Source organism: Terrapene carolina, unplaced genomic scaffold, assembly GCF_002925995.2.
Source record: "Terrapene carolina triunguis isolate 2854851 unplaced genomic scaffold, T_m_triunguis-2.0 Scaffold193, whole genome shotgun sequence".
NCBI lineage: Eukaryota > Metazoa > Chordata > Testudines > Emydidae > Terrapene > Terrapene triunguis.
Genome location: NW_020664544.1, coordinates 492222 through 505990, shown reverse-complemented (window position 1 = coordinate 505990; position 13769 = coordinate 492222). Strand labels below are relative to the sequence as shown.

Here is a 13769-nt window from a genome sequence, read left to right as displayed (position 1 = left end):
GGTAAAGGGGCAGGGCCGGGGCCCATGGAGTGTCCTCTTTTTTTATTTTTTAAATATGGTAACCCTAATTCCACACAGCCCTTAGGATCTCATGCTAGTCATTGTCCTGAAGAATTAAATAAAACATGGTGTCGCTTTTAGAAAGTCCTGTTTGACCAGTTCAACAGGTATAGCCCTCAGGGCTTATTAAGACTTGGAACCACAACATAAACAGAGCAATTAAGAGAGGCTAGGCCACTAAAGGTAACACTTCCTTGGAGACCAGTGGGTATAACATATAGACTGTTAACATGGGTTATGAATGTTGTTGTCGATCAGCTCCTTAATACACAAGCTCACAGGAGAGATGACTAGCCAGGAATAATCAGCTACTACCTTCCTGAACTAATCCAAGTCATAATGATCCCTGTAATAATAGCACCACAAACTAAGCAGCCCCTTATTTATAAGGCGCTAGCTAGTGATATTTAAAGTAGGATCTAGTAAGTAAAGGCAGGATTCAGACTTTTAGGGATCCTCTAAAAATGAAGGCTGGAGGCCTGCTTGCTGTCTGGGAAGGTCCATGCAAACCCGGAGTTTAAGGGAAAATACTAGACTTACCTAACTCCCAGTTACCTGACTTGCTTGGGAAGCTGTGCCATAGAGTCAGTATTTAGAATCTTCTGTTTGCTTTTCTGCTATAAACTTGATTCATTAAATAAGTAGTTTGGTATTTTGTAAAATGCCAACTGACTGTCTGAGGGGGGTGATACTCCACTGATTTCAGTCTGGAAGTTGCCAGGAGAGGAAAAGGAATTAACAATGAACTTTTTGTCTTAAAAATTGGGAATATTGGTACTATGTGGACCAAAACCTAAAGTCCAGGCAGGTACCATTGGTGACCACCTTCTTTTCCTCAGTTTAGGGAACAAGTAGTTAAAGAAACTGTTGAGAAACTTGAGCAAAAACTAAGTGAGAAGCTCATCCTTCATAATCAGCCCCCAGACTCATCCAGCAGCTCCACCACAATAGCACAGCCCGCTCCAGAGACCCAGTCGACACAAGGCAGCCAGTGTGACTGGCTAATCTCCTGCAGCAACTGCCACGCCCGGATTGTGGGGATCCGTTACCAGTGCAGGTACAGTCTGATGGCATCTGGTTGTTTAGAAGAGTGACATATCAGTGTTGCATGCCTATGCATTATAGAATGAGAAATTGTTGGCACTTGGAAAAATCTCCAAAGTTTGAATCCACAGAGTGTGATCCTTGTCTCAGATGCTCCTGTGTGCATTGCTGCATGTCTTGTATAATCAGCAACTGTACCAGTACATGTGCTTTTGGTGATTTGACAACTTTCTCAGTGGCATATGGGCCTAGATCTGAGATCATGATGTCTTCAGTAAATAGTTCTCTTGTTGGTCATGATTGGTTACTAGGCTAATGCACATTTTTTTTCTCCTCTTCCTCTCCATAGCCACACCAGAATTCAAAGCACTGAATCCTGCGTTACAAATACATTTATAAGGACCTTACTGATAGGTATCTTAAGTGCTGTGTGATAACACAAATCCCATAAAAAGGGGCAACTTCCCTTTGAGTTCCTGTAAAAATAAATGCTTCGTTCTTATGGCCTAAATAGCAACTGTAGCAATTGACGTAGTTCAATCTGATGTATATTTCCTCTGTCACTCAGAGCGTACAGATTGAGATACTTCCATTAATTTCATTTCCTCAGTACATCTGCTTTACAGCCCTGGGACGCTGCTAAGAGCTTTGGTGTCCTGTCCCCTACACTGTATCATCCACTGTACTGCAGTATATTTTACAGAGAATTTTGCTTAGTTTTTCTTACCCTCTGTTGCAAACAATCTGCAGTCAGTCACTCATGAGTTGAGGAAGGCCTGTTTCAAGATGTGACACTAAAGAGGAAATGACTCAATGTCTTGGATGGAGTTGGGTTGGAAAGAATGTTCCCGATAGAGGTGGCTGCACAAATGATGGAGCCGACTCCTGCTCCACCCAAGTAATCTTGCCTAATATGCAGAGGTTCCAATACAGTGATTGCTTCTTTAGGGAGATGGGGTGTTACCCATATGAGGATTTCCTTTCCTACACACACACACACACACACCTTCCTTTATTTGCCTTTAAGTAACCTGCTTGCCTTTACTTCTTTTGCAGTGTGTGCCCAGCCTACAGTATCTGTGAACCGTGTGAGACAGGGACGTATGCACATGATCCCAATCATGTCTTGTTGAAGTTGCGGAGACCTGTTCTATGTGTCTCTGAGACATACAGCGTTGGGCAGTTCTCTCCTCGTCTCCCTGCTACTCTGGAGCAAGTTAGGTAAATGCGTAGCTGCCTCAGTTACATGGCAATGTTCTTCTGGTCTGCAGGAGGCAGTTTGAAAACGCCTATAATTGGGGTTTTGTTTAGGTTTTTATGATGGCTATAGAAGAAAGCAAGAAGTGGAAACTGGCATATGCATTATTTCCAGAATATGGAGCAGATGACTAAGCAGAGTAGCATATGTCTGTGCCACATGAAATCCAAGACTGTCCTAGACTCTTCAGCAGGAAGGTGGACGAGATCGTTAGGCAGAGGTTTCTTCTCCTTTCTCGTCTCATAGCTGGGTTCTGCAGGACCTAACGAGTTCAGTATCTCCCTGTGATACCACGTATGTTAATGTGGCTTCTGTGAGTTCGCTCTTCCATCAGGGCCACATTGAATATCTGCACCAGCTACTCTTCAGGCATTGTCGCAGATTTCCATCCTTTGAGAAATGTGCCCTTCAGAAGCTGTCACTGGGATATTGCCCATAGAAGCCTGAGGTTTTTCATTTAGTGTTCCATGAAACATTCCTGGCAGAATGAGAGTTTATGTTGTTGGAAGCTGAACTCCAGTTTGGTTGCTAAGTGTAGGTTGTACAGAGCTGGATGTCTTTATTTGCAGGCTCCAGAAACAGATGGACAAAAGATTTCTGAAGGCAGAAAAGCAAAGATTACGAGCGGAGAAGAAACAGCGCAAGGCTGAAGTCCGAGAGCTCAAAAAGCAGCTCAAGCTACACAGGAAGATTCACCTGTGGAACTCTGCCCATGCGCTGGAGATCACCGGCTCACCCGCTATCACACCAGAGAGCCTGCAGCCCAGTGCCCTCACGTAAGGAATGCTGGGAGCCAGAGCAGCGCTTCGTGCATGGCTGTGCCGTTCCTTGATCCTGTGAGGCAATGAGGTTAAAATGTCATGTAGAATTTTATGAAATAATGAAAGGCTAAATCCTGGAGACTCTCACTGGTGGCAATGAGAGTCCATGAGAGCTTTGACCTAGTGAGGACTGCAAGGTTTGATGCTGTTGGTTAAAATCCTATCCCTTACCAAAAATCTGAAAACAGGTGTATATGGAGCATAAGCTGGGCATGTTGTGAGTTGGGAGAGCGTGAGGGGTTTAAATTTGAGGTGGTGTAACAGGGAGGGAGGGCGGGCAGCATAAATTGAGGTTGAACAGACTGCATTTTTTTATGGTCTTCCTGACTGGCTCCTTTTGGAATCTAGTCCGTACTCCATGTGCACCGTTTTTGCACAAGATCATGCTGAGGTAAGAATGGAGGCTATAGCACCCTTTTGTCTCATTAGATGGGAGTCTTTCATGTAGAGAAGTCTGCTTGAGTTTTTCCATTATTCTACTTTATGCATGTACGGATTTAAAACATGTAATATCTCTGGTTTCTCATTCCCTTAAAATCATTGGGGTGTATTTTTTTCCCTTTACATATGTCTGAATCCAGTTAACATTAGTTGGAGCTACTTGATACTCGTGGAGAGTTTAATAGATCCAATTGTGTTACCTATTTGCTAAGTAGGAAATATTTCCACTTTTTTTAAAGGACACCAATTTGAAATGTAGTGCAGGACCTGAAACTGTGTTTAAATTGACCTGTCCCTAAGTCTCCTTCCAAGTTTTGTGTGGGTGGGAGGAGAACATTTAAACTCCTCTATTGCGGAGAGTCCTTACAGGGGAAATGATGAGGCTGACCAGATACTAGTATTCTGATTCAACAAAGTATTTCAGTATGTGTTTTAAATGCTTTGCTGAATCTAGGCCAAAGAACTGTCAAATGAAAGTAAACCAGCTAGGAACAAATTATTTCATTAATATAAATCTTTAAATGTTGTAACTATACTAGGGGAAATTTTCAGAAAAGTGTTTTATTTTGACCCCTATAAGCAAAGGAAGACCAACTACTTAAGTGGTGGATTTTAAAACTTAAGTTGAAGATATTTATTTAAAATGCTAGGGCTTTGGATCTGCCTTCCACAGGCTGAGGAGGAGGATGACAACTGAAATAGGTCAGTCTGCTTCATTCAGTCAATTTCAGAGCGGCTTCTGTGCTTTGTTCTGTACTCAGGAGTCCTATCCAGCCCTGCCCAACTGTTGTCCCTACACTGAGTGCAGCGTTCGTGGATGAGAATTTGCCTGATGGGACTCACATACAACCAGGGACAAAGTTTATCAAGCACTGGCGAATGAAGAATACTGGCAACGTGGAGTGGAGCTCAGACACCAAGGTGCCCCCCCTTTGCTATTCCTGTGTTTACACTCGTAAATCACTTGAGTAAGTTCCAGGAGGTAAAGTTTGTATGTGTTGGCTATGGACGGGGATTTTGGTTCTGACTGCAGTCAAAGCAACACCTGCCTCAGGTTCTGGCTAGTCTGTTCATAGTAGAGTACACTTCTTGCACTCCTCAGGAATAGATGGCAGAAGACTGAAAAAAAGGGGTTAATGACCGCCATAACTTTGGGAAACTATATTGAGTTAGTGACTTGCCAAGGGGGGAAGGGGTCCCACAGCATGGTCGTTCTGTCATACATCCGCGTTTGCTTCTATCACATACAAACATCTGACCATAGCACCACAGCCTCTTTCTTTCATTAGTCTAGACCAAAATTAAAACTGAAACATCAATATTTTATCAGCCTTTGCCGTGACTGTGACTTACATAGAAAGTCTGAAGGGTTCATTAGAAGGGTGGAGTAGAGCTGGTGAGTGTGGGGGAGGTTAGGGTGCCAATAAACTAGTTGGTTTTGTTTTTTATCCTTCAGCTGAAATTCATGTGGGGAAATCTGACCCTGGGGTCTTCTGAAAAAAAGGACGTGTTGGTGCCATCCCTGCCAGCAGGGCAAGTGGGGATTGTCTCGGTCGAGTTTGTTGCTCCTGCTCTAGAAGGGACTTACGCTTCTCATTGGCGGCTGTCACACAAGGGGGAGCAGTTTGGGCCCAGAGTTTGGTGCAGTATTGTTGTGGATCCTTCCCCAGTCACTGCCTGCCTGGAGAGGAATCAGAAGACCTCTAGTTTCAGTCTAAAGGATAAAGCTTCCTGTAGAAATGAGGCAAGTATCTCAAACTGATATGATGGAATCTGCCTATGGAAGAAAGAATAGTGTCTGTTTCTATTTGGTGCAATGGTGTAGTTGCTTCCATCCTCCCGCAGTGTTGGGGATTGTTTCAGTTGTTTCCCATTGTTTAAAAAAGATGGCCTAACTTTGTTGCTGTAGTAGTTGCTGACATAGAATATCAGGGTTGGAAGAGACCTCAGGAGGTATCTAGTCCAACCCCCTGCTCAAAGCAGGACCAATCCCCAAATGGCCCCCTTCAAGGATTGAACTCACAACGCTGGGTTTAGCAGGCCAATGCTCAAACCACTGGGCTATCCCTCCCTCCTGTATTACCTGCTGCTTTGCCAAACCTTGAAATAATTGTTGCAGTGTATTACAGCTGGGTTTTTTTTATTTTGTTGTAACTGAAACCTTGCAAGACACCATTCTTATGATATTTGCACTTGTCCATAAGGCTCCAAGTAGGTGGAATGAGGCTTTTTTCATATTCATACTGTCTTTCTGCATAACATTCTGGCTTCATATTTTATATACCTATATTTTTGAGCCTCCTGCAAACATCAGAGGATGTTAATCTAAGGTGCCCCTGGGATGTATCTCCTCCCCACCCTTGGTTTTCTGCAGGCGGTTTCTTCAGAAGCAGAAGGCCAGCAGGCTGGTGAGGGGATGGAGCAGACAGACTTGCCAGTGCCAGCCATCCCTCTGAAGATTAAAAATATCCCCAGTGAGAGAGAGTTTTACATCCCATCAGTTGATCTCCTTACTGCGCAGGTAAAATACTAAATTAAAGGCAAAAGAAGAAAGAAGATTTTGTGCCCTGGTTTTAGTAAAGTGCATAGATATTCACAGGGGTTAGTTGCCTCTGTCTTCTTGAACTGTCAGCTGTTTTGGGTTCAGGAAAATACAGGCCACAGCTTTCTTGATTCAGTAAAACTACTATTTCCCTGGAGCAACCAGTAGTGGGAACTTGTTGCCACTACAATAGGTATGCCACCCATCTTGTTACCCCAGTAGAACCTATTCCACACTGAGTTATATGGGCACCTTCCCTCCTTTGCCTCTAATAAAAGGCATTTGTATGTGCATTGCTCCCACTGTATAGTCTCCCTCTTTCTGGCCATTCACTGATTTTAAAAACACAGCTATTCTTCTGCATTGGACATAGGAGTCCTACTGGAGAGCTGCGGTCTGCCTGAAATTCTGAGGCCCCTGGAGAAGTGGAGTAGATTTATTTATAATAAATGTGGTGCTGCTAGGTTCTGTGGGAGGGTGCAGTGCAGGGCACACTAATGGAAATGGTCTGGGGTTTCCTCCTGTAGGATTTGCTGTCCTTCGAGCTGCTGGACATTAACATTGTGCAGGAACTGGAGCGAGTGCCACACAACACTCCTGTTGGTAAGGAACTTCTTAAATTCTGGTGCACGGCATCTCCCATTCCAGGAGGCCTACAATAGAGGCGTATGACTGTGGTCACGCAGACAGCTGATTCTCCCTTTGGGTCTCCATGGACTGTGATGCTGGAGAACCGATTTGTCACTCTGCATGCGAGACTTTGCCTCTTGAGACACAGAGGTAGAGTAATGAGCTCTTCCAAGCTCCAGCGTCTTCTCTGCACTTCACTCAGAATTCCCCTTGCTCTGGCCCAAGGGGAATTTTGAGGGTCCCTTGTGCGTTCATTCTTGACTCCCTTTCTCACTCACATCACTATGAACAAGGTGATGGACCTCAAGGGAGGCTGCACTTCTGTCCACCTACCCAGCCAGTGTCAATGGAGCATCATAGATCAGCCTGTTTGAGGTGCTTGTTCGTGACACCCACGGTCCCCATCAACCTTGCAGCAAGTAACTTGAGGGGGGTGCTAAACCTAAAAATGGCTAATTGCTTGAAAGGTTGCCTTTTGTCTAGCAGGAAGTCTTCTCCTGTAATGCAAATAAACTTTTTTTTGCCTTTATTTTCCAGACATGACTCCATGCATGTCTCCTCTGCCACATGATAGCCCTCTGATAGAGAAGCCTGGCTTGGGTCAGATAGAGGAGGAGAATGAGGGGAGTGGATTTAAACCAGTACCTGGTAAGCAGTCACCCTTGGAGTCCCCAGGACCATTTTCCATTTTCTCTAGGTTGCTAGCAGCTTAAGATCTGTAAGTGGGAACCAGGAACCCTACCTGCTGCCACCACCAAATGCAGCCGTGTGTATTTCCAGCTGCATTTGTTGCAACCTTTTTATTGCCTTAAATTGCCGCTGTAGCCTGAAATGCAGCGAAAATGGTTCCTCCTTATTCAGCATTTCTGCTCACTGAGTCTGAGTCCAAACTACTTTAGTGACTTAAACAAATGTTTACTCCTGTTAACCCTTTCTAATGAGAATGCCTGGCTCATAATCTACCATTGGCTGATCCACTCTGATTGCAGGATTCACGTGGATTTTAGATCCAGTGAGAAACAGCAGTTAGAAAATCCCCAGAATTGATCCAGAACTCCCCCTTGCAGTTGTGCATTGAGTTATGCTCAGACACTGCAGTCTCTTTGGTCCACGCTTTTCTCAAGATTCTATTCACTTATATTTAACTTAAAGGAAGTGAACTCTGGAATGCATCTGTTTCAAAGAAGTAATCACATTTGAAAACCTAGAGGTTTTCTTGTGCTAGCCTCTGCCCTGGTCAGGCTGCCTTTCACGCAGTCCATGTGATACATTCCTCTAGCTGTACTAAAATAACCTGGAGTACTTCACTTGCAAAGTGCTAATTGAAGCCTGCTGTCCTGCAGATGCTCACATGGTGAAAGTGAAGGCTGAACATCCAGTGAACTTGGAAGAAGGGGAAGAAGACATGAGTGGGACTCAGTTTGTATGTGAAACAGTCATACGCTCACTTACCCTGGATGCTGCCCCTGACCACAAACCCCCTCAAAGGAAGAAATCGCTGCAGAGTGAGTGCTCCCCTCAGCTGAGTTCTGTGGCTGGATTTAATTTTGTGCAGCTGAACCTTGGTACTAAATTGCCTCCCCTGAAGGTGGGTTCGGCATTTTAACTGTTCTTCCTGTTTCTTCTATTAGGCTCCCTGCAAACACTACAAGACACCTTCAGTTACAGTGTAAAAAGTGAAGAAGCTATTAGGACAAAAAGTAATTCTGCTTCCAAACCCAAGGAAATGGGGTCAAAGAGCCAACAGTCAGAAGAAAATAGGTTTGGTAAGTGAAATGGATTCTGAGTCCAGAATGGACCACTGTAATAATCTAATCTGACCTCCTTCTTAACACAGGATAGGACTTCTCTCAAAATAATTCTTGTTTTGATTTAGAACTGCCTTTAAAAAACAAAACAAAAAAACAATCAGTGGGGTCAACTGTGTGTTTGAATGCCTGACTCTAAGGCTGTAATGGATCCCGTGATAAACTCTGAAGTACAATAAGAAGTCTGTGGAAGGGAATCATGTTGCGTTAGAAAATCTGTGTCTGTACTCTAACGGAGCAGCACTTGAAACAGTTTTCTTCTGCAAAAGGGAATTAAACTATAGCAGGCTAATGAAAACTTGAAAGGGGAATTCTAGTTGGGTAGGTGTCTGTTATAACACTAGGCGAAGGGCCTGGTTTTCAGCCTGAGTCCACGTTAGGCCATATCTACACTAGCATTTATGTCGGAAAAACTTTTGTCACTCTGGGGTGTGAAAAAAACACACCCCGAGCAACATAAGTTACACTGACAGAAGCACTCGTGTGTACAGTGCTATGTCAGCAGGAGACACTCTCCCGCCAACTTAGCTATCACCGCTCATTGAGCTGGTTTTATTATGTTGACAGCAGAGCTCTTTCCCGTCGACATAACACAGCTACATAAGCGCTCTTACAGCGGCGCAGCTGTAAGCTTGTGAGTGTAGACATGGCCCCAGTGTGCACAACTAGATGGGAGCACTTCTTGCTTTGTGTTGATAGTTGGTAATCTGTGTATAGGTCCATGCCTAGCCAAAGACTGAAAATCAGGCTCAAATTTCTAAGTCCTCACTGTAATTAGTGTGCATGTTGCATTTTGCATTCACTTAATAATATGGCCTGTCCCTTTCTCACATCCCCTCACTTTTTCCACGGGCTAGGGTGCACTCTGGAGATCTGTACTCAGTCCCTAAGGAGGTGAGTTGCAAGCCCAATTGATCTGTGTGGTTGTGAGGTTTCAGCTACCTGGTCACTTCTGGAGGTGCCTGTGACGGGTTCTCCCCGGGGTGCCACCTGGAACTGGGGTACCACTGAGCGCTCTGACTCACCAGCCTGGGCTCCTCTCACACTATGCTGCTGTGACAAGTTGCAGTCCCGCTCCCGGTCCTACACCTCCACCAGCAATCACACAGGCAGGGACACACCCAGCTGCAGTTACATGCAATAGAGAGGCTACAGCCAAAATAACCACCTGCTTCTCAGTGTAGGACCCCAGAGTTGTACCATCCTGCCCTGGTCAAAACCCTGACCCGTATGAATTTATTATCCACCTCGCCTCCCAATCAATGTGAAGGGGAAATGCAACAGCCTTTGCCCCTTGAGCTAAGATTTCCAAGCACTTCATTCAAACTCACTGGTTTATATAAAGCAAAAACAAATTTATTAACTACATAAAGATAGATTATAAGTGATAGCAAACAGATCAAAGCAGATTACCTAGTAAATAAACAAAAACGCAAACTAAGCTTAACATACTAAGTAGATTGGATATGCATTAGTAGTTTCTCACCCTGAGTGATGGTACAAATAGGCTTTCAGATTCATAAAGCACAAGCTGCACTTGCTTTACAGCTTGGAATCCCCAAGTTTTTCATACGCAGGCTAGAAATCCCTTTAGCCTGGGTCCAGCACTTCCCCCAGTTCAGTCTTTGTTCCTCAGGTGTTTCCAGGAGTCCTCTTGTGTGGGGAGTAAAGAACAAGAGAGGATGTCACTGTCTGCCTTATATTGCTCTAGCATATGGCAGGAACCCTTTGTTTTACACTTGGTTCCTAGACCAGTTTGTGGAAAAATACAGACCTCCCAAGATGGAAGTCCAGAGTCATGTGGCCTGGTCACATGGCCTTGCTTACCTTGCTGAGTCATAGGAGCCATTACCTATAGAACAGGAGTACTTGTGGCACCTTAGAGACTAACAAATTTATTTGAGCAGAAGCTTTCGTGGGCTACAAGCTTATGCTCAAATAAATGTGTTAGTCTCTAAGGTGCTACGAGTACTCCTGTTCTTTTTGCGAATACAGACTCACACGGCTGCTACTCTGAAACCTGTCATTACTTATAGACTGTCTGGAACGTTTACAGGAAGGTTAAGTTCTTTCAGGGTCCATTGTCTTTGCTGATGGGCCATCAGCACTGTCTGGCTTCTTCATTGTTGTACCTGGAAGGCTAGTTGTGGGTGTCACCCAGAGTAAGCACATTTGAGATACAGATACTTAGTCAATATTCATAACTTTAGATACAAAAATGAAACATGCATACAAATAGGATAATCATATTCAGCAAATCATAATTTTTCCAATGACCCCTCACCTGGCCCATCTTGTACAAAATGCATCATAATTATGCCATAATCATATTATTATAATATCACTGTGAGGAATATGGGATGCAGTGTCACAGTGCCTTTCTAACTTAAAGTACCCAGGCATAGTGCAGTTCTTCGCCCCTCTGCCCCTGTGTGAGCACTGGATAAACAACCTGATATACAGCCGGAAGGCCAGGCAGTAGCAAAGACAAAGTGCAACCCCACTAATCTCATACCAAAGGTCATTTAGACAAGGTCTGCTTCCCAGCCAGTTGAAAGCCCACACCATCACCACGTGCACACGGAAAAAAACCTGGCCAGCCTTGGCATCAAAGGTCCTGCAGTTTTTTTCTGAGCTCTGGTCTTGTGTTTGTAGGCAAATGGTGCCTTTGTTGCCAAGCTGGTCTTAATGGCAAAATTCTAGTACACCATTCTTTTTCTTCTGTTAGAGAAACTTGCAGTGTCTGACGGAGCAAATCTCAGTGGGGAGCCTAGTGACGCAGAGTATGAAGAGGAGGAGGATGTTAAAGATGAAGTTCAAAGCCAAGTGTCCTCTGCTTCTTCAGAGGATTATATCATTATTCTCCCTGAGTGCTTCGATACCAGCCGTCCGCTGGGAGAGTCTATGTATAGCTCTGCCCTCTCTCAGCCCAGTTTGGAAAGAGCGATAGACACTGAAATGGAGATGGTGATCCCAGAAGGAGAGAGCCAGCCTCAGGTCCATAACATCAACGATATCTTAACAACTTCACAGACGTTGGATGCAGTACCATTGACCCCAGAGATCGTCAGCACCCTACCCCAGCCACAAAGGTATGGAGGGTGTGGGTGCTTCTGTGACAAGAACAAAAATGCTAAAGATAGACATTCTATGTCTATGGGGCACTGAGCCTGAGCCCTGTGTGCAAACTGGAAAAGTTACATTTGTGCTGTTTGAAAAGTATATGCAAGTATGAATGTCTCAGATCCTGCTGTACCGTTTAAGGAAGAATCTTCTGTACAGCCTGTACTGACTCCAGAACTGAAGTTTGCGGTTTTTGCTTCTATATCTTTCTACATGGTTTTTATATATAACTTTTTTTTGCAGGAACTCCTCTTTTCTTCAGAGTCATAGTCTCCAAAAACCAAATTTGCCATTTACAGAGGAAATACCTTCAACTGTTCCCGATCAAATAAGAGAAGGTACCTGCAGCCTATATTATAAATTCCATAGGCGGCTGCTTCGTAACATACACTGTTAACTACATGCGCTACTCGTTGTCACCTGTTTGTTGGGTTCTGCAGCATATTATTTCTATTAAAGTAGTGTCTAAAATCTGCTAGTTGCCATAGAGGCAAAGGAAGATGCAGTTTCTCCCCACGCTCTTTGTATGGTTGTCTTTTATACTATAAATTCTTTGGGGGTAAAGTAGTACAGCATACAGTCAGAATGATTCTTTTATACACAAATGATCCCTTTCTACTTTTCAGTTTATCCAACCAGCAATGGTTAACTTCTTGTTTGGGTAGAAGTGTGCCTGAAGAGAGGGATTTGGAGATGTGCTAACTAATCCTGTCCACATTTTCTGGCAAAGACAGATCTGCTGAGGCAGATGTTGCTGAGGCAGAGGTGGGACTCCTAGCAGGGCCGGCTCTGGCTTTTTTGCCGCCCCAGGCAAAAAAGCCTCCGGCCGCCCCCCCACCCCCCACGGGGCGGGGGAGGGGGCGGCCGGAGCCCCGGGGGGAGGGCGGCGAGCCCCGGCGGGGGCTCTGCTCTCCCCCCGGTGGCCAGAGCGCCGGGGGCAGGGCGGCGAGCCCGGCTCTGACCCCGCTCTCCCCGGCGACCGGAGCGCCGCGCCGCCCCCCCTCCAGGTGCCACCCCAAGCACCAGCTTGGTTGCCTGGTGCCTGGAGCCGGCCCTGACTCCTAGGCATTCCACAAAAGGCCCCGTGGAAATCAGTCTGTCTCAGTGGTGCTTTCTGAATGCAGAGGGATAGCTCAGTGGTTTGTGCATTGGCCTGCTAAACCCAGGGTTGTGAGTTCAATCCTTGAGGGGGCCACTTAGGGATCTAGGGCAAAATCAGTACTTGGTCCTGCTAGTGAAGGCAGGGGGCTGGACTTGATGACCTTTCAAGGTCCCTTCCAGTTCTAGGAGATGGGATATCTCAATTTATTATTATTATTATTTATTAGAGGGTGCAGGGGGAAAAGGGCAGTGGGGGTGAAAGATAAGTACCCCTGTACTTTCCCTCTCTTCTTATCCCATGATCCCCAAACACTGGATAGCTGCAGCACCCAGCTTAGAGTATGGTGAACTGGCTGCCTACAAGCTTGTGATATCTGTGTTAAACGTAGTTTCTTGTGGCCTGTAGGAACCTCACTACTCACTTCAGTTCGCATACGCAAACCACAGCTGTCTACTATGCTTGTTGACTGCACCTGCTCACTTGTTTTGATTTATTTCTAGAGCCCAGATATGAAGACTTTCCTGGACCAAGACCTTCAAGAATTGTAAATAATAATAAATTGAAGTGCCCAGAATACACAAGGTAATTGAAACCAATCAGTTATCACTTCAGAATTGATGCATCTTGGCTTCGCATCTCTTTGAACTAAGAGAAGCAATTAAGGGCATAGGTTCTCTTTGTAGGCTGTGGAGATGGGGGGAGCCTGTCTTAGCAACGTTCAATTCAAGATTTCAGAAATTCAATTACTGATTTCAATGGAGCCAGATCTTTAAGAGAGCTCTGCTCTGATTTATGCACCTAAATGAAGGGGCCAAAGTTGATGAGCACTTTGAAAATCTGGCCCTTGACTTGCATGCTTCTGTTGGAGCGGAGTCCTTCTGAAAATCTGGTTTGTTGCCTCCAGGTCTTTCAGATTCTTGGGAAAAAATGAAACTAAAGA

At 44.9% G+C, this 13769-nt stretch overlaps 1 protein-coding gene across 3 annotated transcripts in view; it reads left to right on the top strand.

Moving 5' to 3' along the window:
- NBR1 (NBR1 autophagy cargo receptor) overlaps positions 1–13763 on the top strand; it is a 24784-nt gene extending 11021 nt beyond the window's left edge. For all 3 annotated transcript variants that reach the window (XM_029912242.1, XM_029912240.1, XM_029912241.1), the window contains 13 exons: positions 900–1117; positions 2161–2325; positions 2932–3138; positions 4386–4545; positions 5081–5368; positions 5999–6145; positions 6694–6769; positions 7334–7444; positions 8140–8301; positions 8428–8562; positions 11333–11696; positions 11971–12065; positions 13330–13763. In XM_029912242.1, the coding sequence (XP_029768102.1) occupies positions 900–1117; positions 2161–2325; positions 2932–3138; positions 4386–4545; positions 5081–5368; positions 5999–6145; positions 6694–6769; positions 7334–7444; positions 8140–8301; positions 8428–8562; positions 11333–11696; positions 11971–12065; positions 13330–13415 (2214 nt within the window). In that variant the 3' untranslated portion in view covers positions 13416–13763. The remainder of the gene's footprint in view (positions 1–899; positions 1118–2160; positions 2326–2931; positions 3139–4385; positions 4546–5080; positions 5369–5998; positions 6146–6693; positions 6770–7333; positions 7445–8139; positions 8302–8427; positions 8563–11332; positions 11697–11970; positions 12066–13329) is intronic.
- The last annotated feature ends 6 nt before the right edge of the window (positions 13764–13769 follow it).